General features: G+C 45.3%; 3 protein-coding genes across 3 annotated transcripts in view; 1 reads left to right on the top strand and 2 right to left on the bottom strand.

The window, feature by feature from the left end:
* Nucleotides 1-532: 532 nt before the first annotated feature.
* LOC118095499 (galactoside alpha-(1,2)-fucosyltransferase 2-like) lies at nt 533-1,636 on the bottom strand. Its single transcript, XM_035136750.2, has one exon. It carries the CDS (start codon nt 1,634-1,636, stop codon nt 533-535), a length of 1,104 nt encoding a protein of 367 aa, XP_034992641.2.
* A 5,908-nt stretch (nt 1,637-7,544) lies between these two features.
* On the bottom strand, nt 7,545-8,648 carry LOC118095498 (galactoside alpha-(1,2)-fucosyltransferase 2-like). Its single transcript, XM_035136749.2, has one exon. It carries the CDS (start codon nt 8,646-8,648, stop codon nt 7,545-7,547), a length of 1,104 nt encoding a protein of 367 aa, XP_034992640.2.
* A 1,315-nt stretch (nt 8,649-9,963) lies between these two features.
* LOC118095496 (deleted in malignant brain tumors 1 protein-like) overlaps nt 9,964-18,311 on the top strand; it is a 49,785-nt gene continuing 41,437 nt past the window's right edge. The window contains exon 1 of the mRNA XM_060281244.1: nt 9,964-10,000. Within this exon, the coding sequence (XP_060137227.1) occupies nt 9,964-10,000 (37 nt within the window). The remainder of the gene's footprint in view (nt 10,001-18,311) is intronic.

The following is an 18,311-nucleotide window of genomic DNA, read 5'->3' as shown; positions in this document are numbered from 1 at the left end:
CCTTGTTGTTGTTGTTTCATTTTACAACTTGCTGATACTTCTTTGTAATAAAACCCTAATTAAAATATAATTTTAATAGGGCTTGCATCACTTTCCAGGGAACTCTTCAGAAGGGCTGGATTTAGGTTTGATGAGGCCCTAAGCTACTGAAGGTAATGGGGCCCTTTATATGTCCAGCGGTTCTTTGTCAACAACAAATTGTCGCTGTTTGTAGTGCTGAATATATGGTGTATGGTAATTTATGGACCTAATAGGTATCTAAAGCCATTTCCAAATAGGAGCCTACACAACACAAAATACTGTTGCTGTATGTAGGTTTTATTTTATTTGTTTATTATCTTATATTCTGGAAATGTACATCCAAGTTTTTTTATTTAATTTTTTGGGGGGCCCCCAAGGGAGTGGGGCCTTAAGCTATAGCTTGTTTAGCTTGTATGTAAATCCAGCATTGCTCTTCAGTATTTGCCTGCAGTATTTAGCCAAATGCCTGAACACAGAGTATCTAATTAGACATGAATCAGCAGCTATCTGCTCAAGCTTCTGGCTTCTGGACTTGAGAAGGATTATTGGGCAGCAGAGGGGAGAGGTCTGCTGGAATCCCAATCCATTCAGGTAAAAAAACTGCTGAGGGCTTGAAGCGCTTGAGGAAGGGAGCGTCTGGGAGGGTGTAGTTGGCCAAGTAGATGGTCTCCCCACCAGCCAGGTAGCTGGCCCAGAGTCCAAAAGTGCCTATCGTCATTATTGTGTGGTTGCAATGAGCAAGGAGAGCAAAATCCCTCCCTGGAGAGGACTCCCGCCCATCCCCAGAAAAATAAACATCCCCTCTGGAGGCATTAATGTTTTTCTTACACCACTCCATCCCATTGCTGGTCACCACAAAGATGGGATTGCGGTACTTCTTTCTAAAATAGTTCATGGCTTTCTCCAAATATCCTCTGTCAGCTACCACACCTTTCCAGCTGGGCATCACATAGACATAATCCCCTCTGCGGACATGCACTCCAACATATGTCACCTCCTGGCGCTGCCCCCGTAGCTCCTGAAGATATTGATTGGCTTCTTCCTTGATGTGGTCATGGAAGGAGAACTGCTGAAGTATCTCTTGGCGGATATGGTGATAAAAGGTGTAAGAACATGGGTAGCCCGTCAGCTGGACGTACTTGCCTTTGATGTGTTTATAATCCTCTGACATCCAATTATGCAGAGGGAAGTTCTTCCAGTGGATCTTTTTCTCCACTTGAGCATGGATCACTGGTAAAGTGATTCGGAACATTGGTGACAGGTACTGGTGCATGGCGGGATAAATATAGGCTTGATGTCCATTCATCTTGGCTAAGGCATAGAGGGTGGCATATTCCCCTATCTGGTTCCCGAAACGGCCAGCAGAGTTCACTGTCCATATGCCGCTATCTATGATCTTAGAGGATGACCTGGACGAAGTGGTGGTGGTGATGATGAGAGAGGCAGGATGTCCCTTCCCTGAGAAATTGGATGCATTCTTGACGCTGATCCTCCACCGCTGATATGGCATCTTGTCATACAGGTGCAAGAATGAAGAGAGGGACAGGAGACCGAAAAAGAAGAGGAAGAGGAAGAGGGCAGGTTGGCTGAAGGAACATCTTTGTGGGAGATCCATAGCTGCACAATAGGAACACCTACAGGAAGAGCAAAGTGGAGTGAAAAGACAGGTAGGATCTACACAGAGATCACAACCACCGATATATGTCAGTATTGACTGGGACTATGTTGCCACACCTCATATGATATATGTCTATGCGGAAGCAAATCCTATTGACTTCAATGAAACTTACATCTTGGTTCTATTTGAAGTCAAAGTTTATTTTTAGGGAAAGTGATAACAATACCTTTTTTTGGCAACTACACCATTTTACTTATCTGACCCTCTCTGCTTCTGTTAGAGGCAGGACAGGGGCGCTGACTTGTCCCCCTCCCCCATTGAGGGGGCCACCATCCCCCGCCGCGGCCGGGCAAGTGCTGGCATGTTGTGTGGGGGCGGGACATGCAGGTGGTGATTTTCATCCTCTGTGCTGCCCATTGCTTATAAGCAAGTGCTGGCCCACTGGGCAGGAGGCTTTGAGGGTAAAGATCACCCTCCACCCTCACCAGTCCCCCCCCCCCTCACCACAGGGAAAGCATTGGCATGCCAGGCAGGGCCAGGAAGGGTAATGTGACGCCCGGCCCCCTCAGTGTGGGGGATAAGTCGGTGCCCCGTCTTGCCTCTAACAGAGGGTCAGATTAGTAAAACGGTATAGTCATCATGGCATGCATGTACCAGAAAACAACAAGAGGTAAAATAATTTAGACAGATCCACACGTTCACTCTTTCTTCCTAGTCATTTAGCCATCCTACTTGCAGGACAGTTTTAATCCATATCTAGTTAATATGTAGCTCCCTAGAATGATACATATTTAGAATTCCAGCCTTAGAGTCTAGGAGGAGCAACTGCAGTGCCTGGACTTTGGGGGTGCAATTAATTTGATGGAAATGTAATGTCTCTGTCTTTCAGCTTAACCTGCCAAACGACACTCCATTCTCTCCATTGTTCAACTTCTCTTGCACCTAGACTTGCCTTCCTTTTGGTCCTCTCTCTCTCTCTCTCTCTCTCTCTCTCTCTCTCTCTCACACACACACACACACAGGCAGACACAGATGCACACACATACAGCAAAGAGATCACCCAGCACTATCCCTGGCCCTATGACATTGAAGTATTAAATTGGAGAACTTACCTGCAGTGACTCTCCAAAGGTGTTCTATCAGGTCAGAATTCAGGAAAAGTCAAGCTTTGTTTTCTCTGCCTCTATGTGGGATTGGGAGTTGTGCTCCCTGGATACTGCAATAGCATAAGGAAGGGCCGTGGGTAACTGCTTTACACTGACTGGCGTTAACACAATTTTAACAAGTGAGTTTGACTTCTGTACAGACCCATCATGAAACCCATGCAGGTCATAATGTGACATATAAAAGGACTGGACTTCAGACCTCCACATGACTCACCATTCAGGTTTTTTCCGTATGCACTTTAAGCAAAAAAGAAAGTCCATATATTCGCTCATCTATTTATACACACACACACCTACACTATCCTGCTTCGATAGACCGCAGGACAGTTTATAGCAGGCCAGTTCACTGTCCCCGAGACACTGTTGGAGGCCGGACTATGGTTTGAAAAAAATGTGAACGAATATTTAACTCACCCACTTTTGAAGCTTTGTGGCCTTCCCATTCCCCAGCCTTATGGCAAAAACACAGGGAGGCTTTGCGATAGCTGGCCAGAAGCATGTCCCATTTTTACCTGGCACTGAATCCTCAAGATGCCCGTCTCTCCCTGGAGCCTTCCTGCAGAGGAGGGAAGTCCTCCCCCCCTGGGTTGTTCTCCCTTGAAGGTTGCTCCTCCCCCGTTCCTCTGAACACATGCCTGCCTTTTCTACCGCGCCCCGCTCCGTTGTACTGGGACCCGTAGACGGTTGAGGCCAAAGGCAGCAAGAGGCCTTTTGGCAGTGCCCTGGAGAAGCGCTCTCCCTCGCAGGCAGGCTACCGGCCGGGGACCCCAGCTGAGGCAGAAAAAACCCGGGACTCTGCCAGCCTGCAGTCTTCTCGGCGGGTGGGGGTCCTGCTGCTGCTGCTGCACTAGATCACTTCATCTTCCCTATTACCACTTCGGCAGCCAATAGACAGCTGCCCTTGTCGCAACAAGAGGGAGAGTGATTGGCGGTGATCAGGCAGCTGATAGGTGGTTTCTGCAACGTGAGTGGTTGTGTGTTGCATTCCGGAGGATGAGCAAATTTCAGCATTCGCCGCCCCCCAACAATCAAGCGGCCAATGCCGAAAATCGCTCACCTACTGGAATGAAGTGCGAGCCCAAGATTGTAAGCGGCGATTGGCCGCTTGGTTTGGGGGGGGGATGCTGAAAATTGCTCACCCGCCAGAACGCAGCACACAACCACTGGCAGTGAGCGCGAAGAGGAGGAGTCCAAGAGCGACCCTCCCAGGTGGCGCCCTATTGGTCAGGGCCGAAGCCCGTCAGACCCATTGCGGCACTCGGATTGGCCTTTTCTGCACTAGACAGCGGCGGGTTCTGCAATGGCTGGTCGGGCTGGGTTCACAACCCTGGCGGGCGGCATCGGGCCCTCAGCCCGTAGTTTGAGGACCCCTGTAATAAACAATATATGTCAACATATAATAGTCATTCAATTCAAATAAATTAAGAGAGTTACATAAATATAATTTATAATAAATGCATAGTGATACATAATAGTACATAATCCATACTAAACAGCAATGTTGAATTATATACTATGTCATCCCAGCAACTAATTCTTTAACTCATGCAAATATTATTTATTATTTATTAAATGCATCCATCACTTTTTCCTGCCAAACCAACTCAAAGTGCTTATAAAGAAAACAAAAACCCAGCTCAGGTGCAATCATAAAACATATTTAATAACAGCCTCCAGAAAAATTAACGGGAGGAAAACCTGCAGCAGCAGATCTAAAGTGCAGAAACAATGTACAAGTCTCTTTATCCAAAACTAGCTTTCTGATTTTTCTGAAGATTTTTCTGAAGATTTTTCATAATACAATAAGATAAAAGGAATTAATATAGATAAAAACAAAAACAGGGAAAAGAAAAGAAAATGCAGAGTCCGCTCTCAAAGGTAGCTTTTAACCCTTGTCGCACATAGAAAGTGGTGGGCTCTCCTAGCTCTCAACTGAGAGTTTTTCCTTCTTCTCCCAGTCTTTCATCCTGGGAGATTTCCCTTCCCTGCCTCTACCAACCATGTGTGTCTAATCCTTGTACCCAGTAATGACCCAGGACAGAGGACACCAAAGGGGGGGGGGAATAAAGAAGAAAGGGGGAAAGGCAAGAAAAGGAGAAGAAAAGGGGATTTCTGATTTTCTGTCTGCCAGTTACATAAAAGAAATTATTCAAAACATTCCTGCTAGGGTGATATAAAATTGTTCTGCTTTCTGCTAAGTAATGTTTCCCCAATCTTCAGACACAAATGTCTGAAATTCATTCCTTTTCCTTTTCACACAAACAGTCCGAAAGGGGTTCTCTAATTAGAATAATTCATAATAAATGTCAGCCATGAAGTAATGCCTCTGGTGTATGTTTCAGATGATTATCTTGTTTTCTGATCTCCACGACACAGCTGAAGATTTCAAGGATATAGTTATCACATTGTAATTTTTTGTTTGTTTCAGCAAGTCTATGCAGAATGACCACTCCCCACATCAAAGGGGTGTGTGTGCCTTTTGCGTGGTCACGTGCTGCCCCCCCCCCGATCACATGCAGCTCCTGGCAGTACAGACTGGATTCACCCCCCCTAGGCTGAACACCTGGAGGTAGCCGCCTACCTCTGCCAGTTACCCAATCCCAGCTCGGGAGGCATTGCCAGGAGAGAGTTGGCCAGGTAAGGGGAGGGACCTCCCTGCCCACGCAGTAGTGGGCGGAACTTACCTGGGAGTTCTCAATCAGCTTCAGAGCATCTCCTGCCCTGCCATCCCTCAGTGAAGCCTTATTTTGCAGGATAACCGCTTCTTCACAGGTACTTGGGCAATGCTACGTTATGGTCGCTGTTGAAGGGCCGGAAAGGAATTTTCATGCATTGGCAGGATTTGCCTTCCCTGTAGCAAAACGTCACAACTTTGGCAGTTTCAGGCCTTGGGCGGAATCCTTTAGTCTATCTTCCCTAAATGGGGGGGGGCGTGAAGCGGTAACCCATGCCCCCCCTGCGATGGCAATCCCAAGGTTCCCCATTAAAGGGGTTGTTTTAAGGAGAGGTATTGGCCATCCACCAATAGGTTGTCATTGCTCTCCCCTGTGACAGCGGCAAAAATGGGGGGCGGGGGCGGGCTCTCTGCTTGAACAGGTGTTCACCAGAGCCAGCCCAATTCCCACACATTCTGGATAACCCTGATGTTCCCCAGTTCCCAGGTCGGGGACTGGGAGGGATAAACACCCAATGCCTAAGCATTTATAGGTCTCCCTATATCTGAAGTTTTACTAAAGTTGTGGCCAAATTTTAATCCCATAACACATTGTCTTGAGTCATTATTCCACTTGGGTGTCGCCCGGTTTTTTTTGGGGGGGGGGTCTCCGCCTCTCCGTGCAAATGATTTAGTTAATCAGTTAAAAGTAGAAGAGGATGTTGAAGGGTGAAGCAGCTGTTCTTCCTCCTGTATCTCCCAAATCTGTTGCCATTGCTTAGCAGCCTTCTCAGGGCACTAGCTAGCTGATCATAAAACAATGTTTGCACATTAACACCTGGGATATCCTGCCTCGTTAAATGGGAAATGAGTCTTTAAATTTGAACTACACAAAGCAGTAAAATCCAACTGCTGTTCCCAGTTTATCACTAGGGATGAGCATATCTGCAAATTTTGGGTTCTCACATTTCCAGTCTTAGTTTGGTTCTCCAAATTTCTGTATGTGGTTTTTTTAAAAGGCAACAGGCAGATAGCTTGTGATAGAAAGGGCTGTGCAAGATGGTGAGATGAGAGTAAGCGGCAACGGAAAAAAGGCTGAGAAAGCAGAAGGAGGAAGTAAGGATGGAGGACAAAAGAATTGCAGGAAGGGAGTTGGAGAAAAAAGCACCAGCAGGTGACAAAGATAGAAAGGAGGTGCGGAAAGTTATGGAAAGTGAGAAAAATGACAGAAAGGGTTTTTAGATAAGAAAATGCAAACCTAATAGTGATGATGACTTGCCCTCACGAAAGAAATGGTCCCAGATATACAAGAGAGGATGCAACCATTGAAAGGCTTCAAAAATTTGACCAATAAGACATGAAATATTGGTTCACCTGTACTGAAAAGAAATATCATGCCAATATCGCTGTGTGTGATATGTGGTATGTCCTAGTGCTATTAATTTTAAATTAAAAGTGAAAATGTAGAAGTGAGTCCCTTATTCTGGGTCTGGACTGGTTGAAGACCAATGTTCTAGAGACTATTGTCTCTTTGACAACCCCTCAAGTAGTGTTCCTTGTGGTTGTTGTTGTTGTTGTTTCATTTTACAACTTGCTGCTACTTCTTTGTAATAAAACCCTAATTAAAATATAATTTTAATAGGGCTTGCGTCACTTTCCAGGGAACTCTTCAGAAGGGCTGGATTTAGGTTTGATGAGGCCCTAACATACTGAAGGTAATGGGGCCCTTTATATGTCCAGCTGTCCTTTGTCAACAACAAATTGTCGCTGTTTTAAGTGCTGAAGATATGGTATATGGTAATTTATGGACCATATATGGACCAAATAGGAGCCTTTACAACACAAAATACTGTTGCTGTATGTAGGTTTTATTTTATTTGTTTATTATCTTATATTCTGGAAATGTACATCCAGGTTTTTTTATTTAATTTTTTTTGGGGGGGGGGGGCAAAGGAGTGGGGCCTTAAGCTACAGCTTGTTTAGCTTGTACATAAATCCAACATTGCTCTTCAGTATTTGCCTGCAGTATTTAGCCAAATGCTTGAACACAGAGTATCTAATTAGACATGAATCAGCAGCTATCTGCTCAAGCTTCTCGCTTCTGGACTTGAGAAGGATTCTTGGACAGCAGAGGGGAGAGGTCTGCTGGGATTCCAATCCATTCGGGCAAAAACACTGCTGAGGGCTTGAAGCGCTTGCGGACGGGAGAGTCTGGGAGGGTGTAGTTGGCCAAGTAGACGGTCTCCCCGCCAGCCAGGTAGCTGGCCCAGAGTCCAAAAGTGCCTATCGTCATTATTGTGTGGTTGCAATGAGCAAGGAGAGCAAAATCCCTCCCTGGAGAGGACTCCCGCCCATCCCCAGAAAAATAAACATCCCCTCTGGAGGCATTAATGTTTTTCTTACACCACTCCATCCCATTGCTGGTCACCACAAAGATGGGATTGCGGTACTTCTTTCTAAAATAGTTCATGGCTTTCTCCAAATATCCTCTGTCAGCCACCACACCTTTCCAGCTGGGCATCACATAGACATAATCCCCTCTGCGGACATGCACTCCAACATATGTCACCTCCTGGCGCTGCCCCCGTAGCTCCTGAAGATATTGATTGGCTTCTTCCTTGATGTGGTCATGGAAGGAGAACTGCTGAAGTATCTCTTGGCGTATATGGTGATAAAAGGTGTAAGAAAATGGGTAGCCCGTCAGCCGGATGTACTTGCCTTTGATGTGTTTATAATCCTCTGACATCCAATTATGCAGAGGGAATTTCTTCCAGTGGATCTTTTTCTCCACTTCAGCATGGATCACTGGTAAAGTGATTCGGAACATTGGTGACAGGTACTGGTGCATGGTGGGATGAATATATGCCTGATGTCCATTCATCTTGGCTAAGGCATAGAGGGTGGCATATTCCCCTATCTGGTTCCCAAAACGGCCAGCAGAGTTCACTGTCCATATGCCGCTATCTATGATCTTAGAAGATGACCTGGACGAAGTGGTGGTGGTGATGATGAGAGAGGCAGGATGTCCCTTCCCTGAGAAATTGGATGCATTCTTGATGCTGCTCTTCCACCGCTGATATGGCATCTTGTCATACAGGTGCAAGAATGAAGAGAGGGACAGGAGACCGAAAAAGAAGAGGAAGAGGAAGAGGGCAGGTTGGCTGAAGGAACATCTTCGTGGGAGATCCATAGCTGCACATTAGGAGCACCTAAAGGAAGAGCAAAGTGGAGTGAAAAGACAGGTAGGATCTACACAGAGATCACAACCACCGATATATGTCAGTATTGACTGGGACTATGTTGCCACACCTCATATGATACATGTTTATGTGGAAGCTGTGGGAATGTTCAGGGATGCAGGAGAGGATATATTGTTTCATTATATTCTTTCCACCTTGTGTTAACATGTTCTACAATTTAGCACAGTAACATGCTCAGGCTTGCTAAAGCCTCTAAAATAAGTTACCTTGGTAATTTCCCCTTTAGTCCCTCATAAAAAGATAGACACGAAACAGTCTTCTATAAAAGTCTATAAAGTTTACTCACACATTCTGTTCACAAATGGATCCCTTAAGGCAGACTCAAGTTACAAAAGTAATATACACCTGGAAACTATCCAATAAGGAGACAGCCCCTTTGTTCTCTCCTGGCTGGAAACCATGAGAGCATCTTAGGCTAAGCAGCAGGGGCGTAGGAATAGGGGTGCGTAGGGAGCGGATCGCTCCTAGTAGTGCGATCCCGAGGATGCCATCGCGGCTGTCTCCCTGCCTGCGCTGGGTGCCCCGCCCTAGCATGCGGCATGCCCCATCCCAAAACACGTGCCACACCCCTAAAATGCGTGTCTCACCATGCCCCCGCCTGCTCTCCGCCCCCCAAGCCGGAGCAACCACTGCTAAGCAGATGTTGCTTCTTCGACGAATGTGGTCAGAGAGAGAAAGAGATGGCTGGCCAGTCCTGCTCTTTTGTTACCTGGCAAGTGAGGTCACGCCCACCTCTGGTCACATGTAGAGGAAGTCTGTCCCAGTCTAGGAGGAAACAGGAAGTTCTGAATGGCTGGTCCAGACATCCCCTTTTTATGTCCACTGTAGGGATGTTGTACTTGACCGCTCTGTGTTTCAGAACCCACAGAAGTAAATCCTATTGACTTCAATGAAACTTACATCTTTGTTCTATTTGAAGTCAAAGTTTCTTTTTAGGGAAAGTGATAACAATACCCTTTCTGGCAACTACACCATCATCTGACCTCCTCTGCATCTGTTAGAGGCAGGACAGGGGCGCTGACTTGTTCCCCCCCCCCAATGAGGGGCCCGCCATTCCCTTCCACCCCAGGCGAGCACTGGCATGCCGGGCGGCGGTGGGATATGCAGAGGGTAATTTTCATCCTCTGCTCTCCCCGTTACTGATGGGTGAGCGCTGGCCTACTGGGCAGGAGGCGTGGTGGGTGAAGATTACCCTCCACCCTCATCAGCCCCCCCCCACCGCAGGGAGAGCATTAGCATGCCAGGATGGGTCACATGATGCTGGGCCTCCTCAATGTGGAGGGTAAGTCGGCGCCCCTATCTTGCCTCTAACAGATGAAGAGACGGTCAGATCAGTAAAATGTTGTAGTCATCATGGCATGCATGTACCAGAGAACAAGAAGTACAGTCATACCTCGGGTTGCGAATGTAATCCGTGTGGGAGGCACGTTCACAACCCGCAGCGCTGCATCTGCGCACCCACGTGGTGTGATTCAGCACTTCTGTGCATGCGTATGATGTACTTTTGCGTTACTGTGCATGCGCGAGCGCCAAAATCCGGAAGTAACCCATCCAGTACTTCAGCGCAGAGCGCAACCCGAAAACACATAACCCACAGTGTTCACAACCCGAAGTATGAATGTAGTAAAATAATTTAGACTGAGATTCACACGTTCCCTCTTTCTTCCTAGTCATTTAGCCATCCTACTCACAGAGCCATTATTATTATTATTATTATTATTATTATTATTATTATTATTATCATCATCTTTATTGTATTTTAAAAAATTACACAGAAAGCATGAATTGCATACACATTGCATCAAAATATTCAAAAAGAAAAGAAAAAATACAAAAATATAAAAATATTAAAAGAAAAGAAAAAGAAAAAAGAAAAGAAAGAAAATTAAAAAGATAAATAATAAAAAACAAAAAATAATTAGTCAAGTACACAAATTTGTTTAAAGGTTACAAACAGTGATTTGAATATTCTATATGCCGGTTTCTCAGAAAGAAATTACATTTGTAATCCTCCTTTTCTTTCTTTCTTTCTTTCTTTCTTTCTTTCTTTCTTTCTTTCTTTCTTTCTTTCTTTCCAGTCACTTTCTTTCTGCTCCAGAAAACTACAGTGGTATCTCAGGTTACAAACGCTTCGGGTTACAAACTCCATTAACCCAGAAGTAGTTGCTCCAGGTTGCAAACTTTGCCCCAGGATGAGAACGGAAATTGTGCAGTGGTGGCGCAGTGGCAGCAGGAGGCCCCATTAGCAAAAGCGAGCCTCAGGTTAAGAACGGTTTCGGGTTAAGAACGGACCTCCAGAACAAATTAAGTTCGTAACCTGAGGTACCACTGCAGTTTGAATCCCTGCTATTTTAATTGACTTCCCTCTATCTCTTTGGGGTTTCAACACTTCTCTTAAGTGACAAATATCTGTATTCATTTGTTAAAATCAGTTTTTTCCATTATATCTGTGAGATTAAACTAAGCACAACCAAGTATTGGTTTTGGAACCATATTTTGTCAGGTAGTTTTTAAAGCAATCCCATTCCTTTTTTACCTTGTCACCTGAGTGATCTCTTATTACCGGTAACATTTTCGGTAGCACAGTCATCTTTATTGTAGCTATCCTTCCCCATAGTGACAAATTTAGCCTACTCCAAATTTCCAGGTCTTTTTTTATTTCTTTCCATATTTGGGTATAGTTATTATTAGATAAACTTATGTTTTTGCCGTAATCCAGATTCCTAAGTATTTAACTTTGTATGTAATCATTAGCCGCATCTTATTTACTAGCTCTATTCTTTCTTGTTTGTTCATATTTTTCACTAATAATTTTGTTTTATTTTTATTCAATTTAAAGCCCGAAACCTGTCCAAATTTATTCATTTTTGCCATTGCTTCTGTTTTACTTTCTGTTGGGTTTTCTGTTGTAATGATGAGGTGGTCGGCAAATGCTTTTAATTTGTAAGACTTATTTTCCAATTTGATTCCTTTTATTCTTGGTTCTTCCCTAATTTGCTTTAATAATGTTTCCAATATTGTTATAAACAAAAGTGGTGATAGTGGGCAGCCTTTTCTGGTGGCTTTAGAAATATTAATTTGGCGTTTTGATTTTTATATATCGCTTTTATGCCGCATCCAATTTTCTCCTTTTTTCCATTTCATCGATAGTTTTCTCCATAAATTCCCAAGACACATTATCAAAAGCCTTTTCAGCATCCACCAGCATCAGTGCAGCTTTTTTAAAATCAAGCCTCATGGCCAAATATTCTAATAAATTAATCACCATTCTTGTGTTGTTATACATTTTCCTCCCTGGAAGGAAGCCCGCTTGATCGCCATTGATAATACTCTTCAAAATCTTTTTTTTATCTATTAGTCAATATGTTATACATTTTCCTCCCTGGAAGGAAGCCCGCTTGATAGCCATTGATAATACTCTTCAAAATCTTTTTTTATCTATTAGTCAATATCCCTGCAAATAATTTATAAATTGAATTTAGTAAAGAATTAATTCATATCTAGTTAATATGTAGCTCCCTAGAATGATACGTATTTAGAGGAGGCTAGGAGGAACAACTGCAGTGCCTGGAGTCTGGGGGTGCAATTTATTGGTTGGAAATGTGATGTTTCTGTCTCTCAGCTTAACCTGCCAAATGACGCTCCATTCTCTCCATTGTTCAACTTTTCTCGCACCTAGACTTGCCTTCCTTTTGGTTCCCCCCAACCACACACAGCCAGCCAGACACAGACGTGCACACAGACAGCAAAGAGATCATCTATCACTATCCCTGACCTGCTGACATTGAAGTACCGGTATTAAATTGGAGAACTAACCTGCAGTGTCTCTCCAAAGGTGTTCTATCAGGTCTGAATTCAGGAAAAGTCAAGCTTTGTTTTCTCTGCCTCTATGTGTGATTGGGAGATGTGCTCCCTAGATACTGCAATAGCATAAGGAAGGGCCGTGGGTAACTGCTTTACATTGACGGACGTTAACACAATTTGAACAAGTGAGTATGACTTCTGTACAGACCCATCCTGAAACCCATGCAGGTCATAATGTGACATATAAAAGGATTGGACTTCAGACCTCCTCATGATTCACCACTCAGGTTTTTTCTGTATGCACTTTAAGCAAAAAAGAGAGAAAGAAGCCCATATATTCCCTCATCTATTTATACACACACACAAACACACACCTACACTATACTGCTTCAATAGACCGCAGGGCAGTTGAAAGCATAGAACATAAGAAACAATGTATGTCAACATATAATAGTCATTCAATTAAAAAAATTAAGATTTATATAAATACAATTTATAATAAATGCATAATGATACATAATAGTACATAACGGTAAAGGACCCCTGACCATTAAGTGCAGTCGCAAATGACTCTGGGGTTGCGGTGCTCATCTCGCTTTACTGGCTGAGGGAACCGGCGTACAGCTTCTGGGTCATGTGGCCAGCATGACAAAGCCACTTCTAGTGAACAAGAGCAGTGCACAGAAACGCCATTTACCTTCCCGCCAGAGCGGTACCTATTTATCTACTTGCACTTTGACGTGCTTTCGAACTGCTAGGTTGGCAGGAGCTGGGACCGAGCAGCAGGAGCTTACCCCATCGCAGGGATTCGAACCGCCGCCCTTCCGATCAGCAAGCCCTAGGCTCTGTGGTTTAGACCACAGTGCCACCCGCATCCCTAATAGTACATAATCCATACCAAACAGCAATGTTGAATTATATACTATGTCATCCCAGCAATTAATTATTTAACTCATGCAAATATTATTTATTATTTATTAAATGCATTCATCACTTTTTCTTGCCAAACCAACTCAAAGTGCTTATAAAGAAAACAAAAACCCAACCCAGCTCAGGTGCAATTGTAAAACATACTTAATAACAGCCTCCAGAAAAATTAACGGGAGGAAAACCTGCAGCAGTGTGAGGACCACCCCAATGGTCTCTCCCGGGGGATCAGGATGCAGGATGTGTCCTTATCCAATTCCTTAGCGGTCGTGCACATTCGCCGATCGAAAACGGACCAGCGGGGAATGGGGGCCACCATTCGCCTGCCAGCAACTGGCAGTCACGGCCCATGTCCAGTACGAGATCTAAGGCGTTTCCTTTCCCTGAGGCCGGCTGGCACTGACCCTTTGTTGGTTCACGAAGACAATGCCAAACTCACGCGTACCCAGTTCACCCGAGTTCTTCGTAAAGCGATAGCAGCATGTGGCCTGGAACCCAGCCAATTCTCCGCCCACTCCTTTCGTATTGGAGCAGCCACCTCCGCTATGCACATGGGTTTGTCGTCCGAAAGGATTCAGGAGCTGGGGAGGTGGAAATCGAACGCTTACAAGGGATACCTGCGCCCCACCCCTTAGCCCTCTCCCCCGACTGATCCCCGCCTGTCATCTTCTTCTTTCAGGTGGGCACTCCATCTCGGTGTGGATAGCGGGTCACAGCATCGTCCATTGGGCCCAGAGAAGGGCAGTTGAAACGGGTCTGGGGAACGGTCTCGGCCTCCCAAAAAATGTGAAAGTCTCATGGATTTCCCGGAGGGGAATGCGATGGAGCGAACTCTTGCCAGCAGTCCAAGCCAGGGCTGCTTCAGTTGGGCCCCCCCACGCGCTGGTCATACAGCTGGGGGAGAATGATTTGGCGTACAGGAACGCCGTGGACTTGAAATTAAGCATCTTTGAGGACTTTGATAAGTTGCTGGCTTCTTTCCCTGGGATGACGCTGCTGTGGTCCTGCCTGTTGCAGAGACGTGTTTGGCGTGACGGGCACTGCCCTAAAGCTTTGAACAAATCCAGGAGGCTTCTGAATTCGTTTGTGATGCGCAGGGTGCTTGACCTTAACGGTCAGATAATCGCTCACCCGGAATTGATACGCACTGAAGCAGCCCTTTATCGCGAGGATGGGGTACATTTATCACCACGGGGAAACGATATTTGGTTGGGGGACCTAGTCAGGGGGTTAGAGCATTGGTTGCGGGTGTGAGGGTATTGGCGGCGAGCCTTTGGGGCTCGATTGGCGGTTAGGCATTGGAAATTTGCATAAGAGAAATGGGGGGGGCAGATTGCGTCATCCTCTGCCCGCAATTTGGAGATTTAACCCCGTTAAAGGGGTTCCGGGGGCGGTTGCTTTGTCCTGGGCCTACGGAGGTCAGGGCCTGATGGCACCCCCCAACGGTGGCCACAGGAGGTGTCTCAGTAGATTTACATCACTGGGCTCCTTTCTGGTGGTTAATTTCTCCCAGACTGTAACACACGGGTTACAGTCAGATATAGTCGGTTAGGTTCCAATGCCTAAGCCAATACCGCTCAACATCCGAAACCAATAAAGTTGTGGCCTTTTCGCCCACTTAAATCTATTCACCGTGTCCTGTGTCTTTATTTCCTGAGGAGGGAGGGACATTGCTACACAAAACCACTTCCGCTAACACGGAGGTGGGGTTGTGGGCTTGGCCCGACAGAACTCTCGCGATGGGGGCTGAGAGTCAGCCCTCTCGCGAGGGGGGGAATTCCCGCCACGTCACAAGCAGGCTGGCCAATCGGGTCAGCCGGGGCGGGGCTTCCGTCCATTTAAACCAGGACGGGGCGGGAACACGTCCTCTTTCGCCCCGGATCCCAGACCAAGAAGTTCACCCACCCTCCCGCCCCTTAGGCTAGGCAGGTCAGGCAGGTTAGGCTGACGCTGCTGTGGATTTCGGTCGGTCGCCTCGGTTGGCCGGGGGGCCGGGTAGGACTTTTTCCACTTGGGCTAGCCAAACTGGTTTTTTCGCCTACCTCATGGCAATTCGTCACAACTTGGTTTTGCGGTTAGGCATTGGAAATTTGCATAAGAGAAATGGGGGGGGCAGATTGCGTCATCCTCTGCCCGCAATTTGGAGATTTAACCCCGTTAAAGGGGTTCCGGGGGCGGTTGCTTTGTCCTGGGCCTACGGAGGTCAGGGCCTGATGGCACCCCCCAACGGTGGCCACAGGAGGTGTCTCAGTAGATTTACATCACTGGGCTCCTTTCTGGTGGTTAATTTCTCCCAGACTGTAACACACGGGTTACAGTCAGATATAGTCGGTTAGGTTCCAATGCCTAAGCCAATACCGCTCAACATCCGAAACCAATAAAGTTGTGGCCTTTTCGCCCACTTAAATCTATTCACCGTGTCCTGTGTCTTTATTTCCTGAGGAGGGAGGGACATTGCTACACAATAACAGCCTCCAGAAAAATTAACGGGAGGAAAACCTGCAGCAGCAGATCTAAAGTGCAGAAACAATGTACAAGTCTCTTTATCCAAAACTAGCTTTCTGATTTTTCTGAAGATTTTTCATAATACAGTAAGATAAAAGGAATTAATATAGATAAAAACAAAAACAGGGAAAAGAAAAGAAAATGCAGAGTCCGCTCTCAAAGGTAGCTTTTAACCCTTGTCGCACACAGAAAGTGGTGGGCTCTCCTAGCTCTCAACTGAGAGTTTTTCATTCTTCTCCCAGTCTCTCATACTGGGAGATTTCCCTTCCCTGCCTCTCACTCAAGGTTCTTCCACCAACCATGTGTGTCTAATCCTTGGACCCCAGTAATGACCCAGGACAGAGGACACCAAAGGGGGGGGAGAAAAAAAGAAAGAAGAAAGGGGAAAAGGCAAGAAAAGGAGAAGAAAAGGAGATTTCTGATTTTCTGTCTGCCAGTTACATAAAAGAAATTATTCAAAACATTCCTGCTAGGGTGATATACAACTGTTCTGCTTTCTGTTAAGTAATGTTTTCCCAATCTTTTCTCTGCCTCTATGTGTGATTGGGAGTTGTGCTCCCTAGATACTGCAATAGCATAAGGAAGGGCTGTGGGTAACTGCTTTACATTGACGGACGTTAACACAATTTGAACAAGTGAGTATGACTTCTGTACAGACCCATCCTGAAACCCATGCAGGTCATAATGTGACATATAAAAGGATTGGACTTCAGACCTCCTCATGATTCACCACTCAGGTTTTTTCTGTATGCACTTTAAGCAAAAAAAGAGAAAGAAGCCCATATATTCCCTCATCTATTTATACACACACACACACAAACACACACCTACACTATACTGCTAAGTAATGTTTCCCCAATCTTCAGACACAAATGTCTGAAATTCATTCCTTTTCCTTTTCACACAAACAGTCCGAAAGGGGTTCTCTAATTAGAATAATTCATAATAAATGTCAGCCATGAAGTAATGCCTCTGGTGTATGTTTCAGATGATTATCTTGTTTTCTGATCTCCACGACACAGCTGAAGATTTCAAGGATATAGTTATCACATTGTAATTTTTTGTTTGTTTCAGCAAGTCTATGCAGAAATGATTTAGTTAATCAGTTAAAAGTAGAAGAGGAAGTTGAAGGGTGAGGCAGCTTTTCTTGCTCCTGTATCTCCCAAATCTGTTGCCATTGCTTAGCAGCCTTCTCAGGGCACTCACATCATGTTCACATGTTGCTGTGGTCTAAACTACTGAGGCTTTGGGGCTTGCTGATCAGAAGGTCAGCGGTTTGAATCTGCACGACGGGGTGAGCTCCTGTTGCTCTGTCCCAGCTCCTGCCAACCTAACAGTTCAAAAGCATACCAGTGCAAGTAGGTAAATGAGTACTGCTGCAGCGGGAAGGTAAATGGTGTTTCCAGGAGCTCTGGTTTCCATCACAGTGTCCCGTTGTGCCAAAAGCTGTTTAGTCATTCTGTCCACATGACCAGGAAAGCTGTCTGTGAACAAATACTGGCTCCCTTGGCCTGAAAGCGAGATGAGTGCCGGAACCCCATAGTCGCCTTTGACTGGACTTAATCATCCAGGGTTCCTTTCCCTTTCCCTGCTAAGTCAAGTTTGGGCTTGGCATGTTCTTTGAACCAGGCTACTGGAGGGCTTATATCTTCCTCAAAGTCCCAGGAGCTCACAAACTTATCAGCTGCTTTGTTCTGTGACTGGATGCACTAAGATTCAGGTAGGTAGCCGTGTTGGTCTGACGCAGTTGAAATATACATATAAAAATAAAAATAAATTGTCCAGTAACACCTTAGAGACCAACTAAGTTTGTTCTTGGTATAATCTTTCATGTGCATGCACACGTCTTCAGATACACTCATTCGGGTGTATCTGAAGATGTGTGCATGCACACGAAAGCTTATACCAAGAACAAACTTAGTTGGTCTCTAAGGTGCTCCTGGACTTTTTATATTTTTTATATATATTTGGATGCACTAAGTCGCTTAAATGCCTTGGTCTGGTAACTAAGTGATTCCGCACATCCTGGAAAAGTATACCTTGGAGGTTTAACATGAGACAGAATCCAGATCCCCACCTCCCCAGCTTCAAAATCTTAAAGTGAGATTCAATCTCATTCACCATAGCAATGCTCCTAAGGATCCGATAATCTGCTTGAGGAGGCATCAGAAAATGCACGTTCACATAGTCCAGGCTAAACACTCACAACATTAAAAATAGGTTCCTTTGTGGGCTCCTATTTCCTGCATGCAGTGACTGCACACTGATAAGAGAAGTTTTTGTCATGTGGTGCTGGTTGGTTACAAAGGCAAACCATCCCCTCCGATCAAAAGAAATGATATCTGATAGGAAATAGC

The sequence above is a fragment of the Zootoca vivipara genome, chromosome 13, assembly GCF_963506605.1.
Source record: "Zootoca vivipara chromosome 13, rZooViv1.1, whole genome shotgun sequence".
In the NCBI taxonomy this organism is placed as follows: Eukaryota; Metazoa; Chordata; class Lepidosauria; order Squamata; family Lacertidae; genus Zootoca; species Zootoca vivipara.
This window is presented reverse-complemented; position numbering and strand designations above follow the sequence as displayed.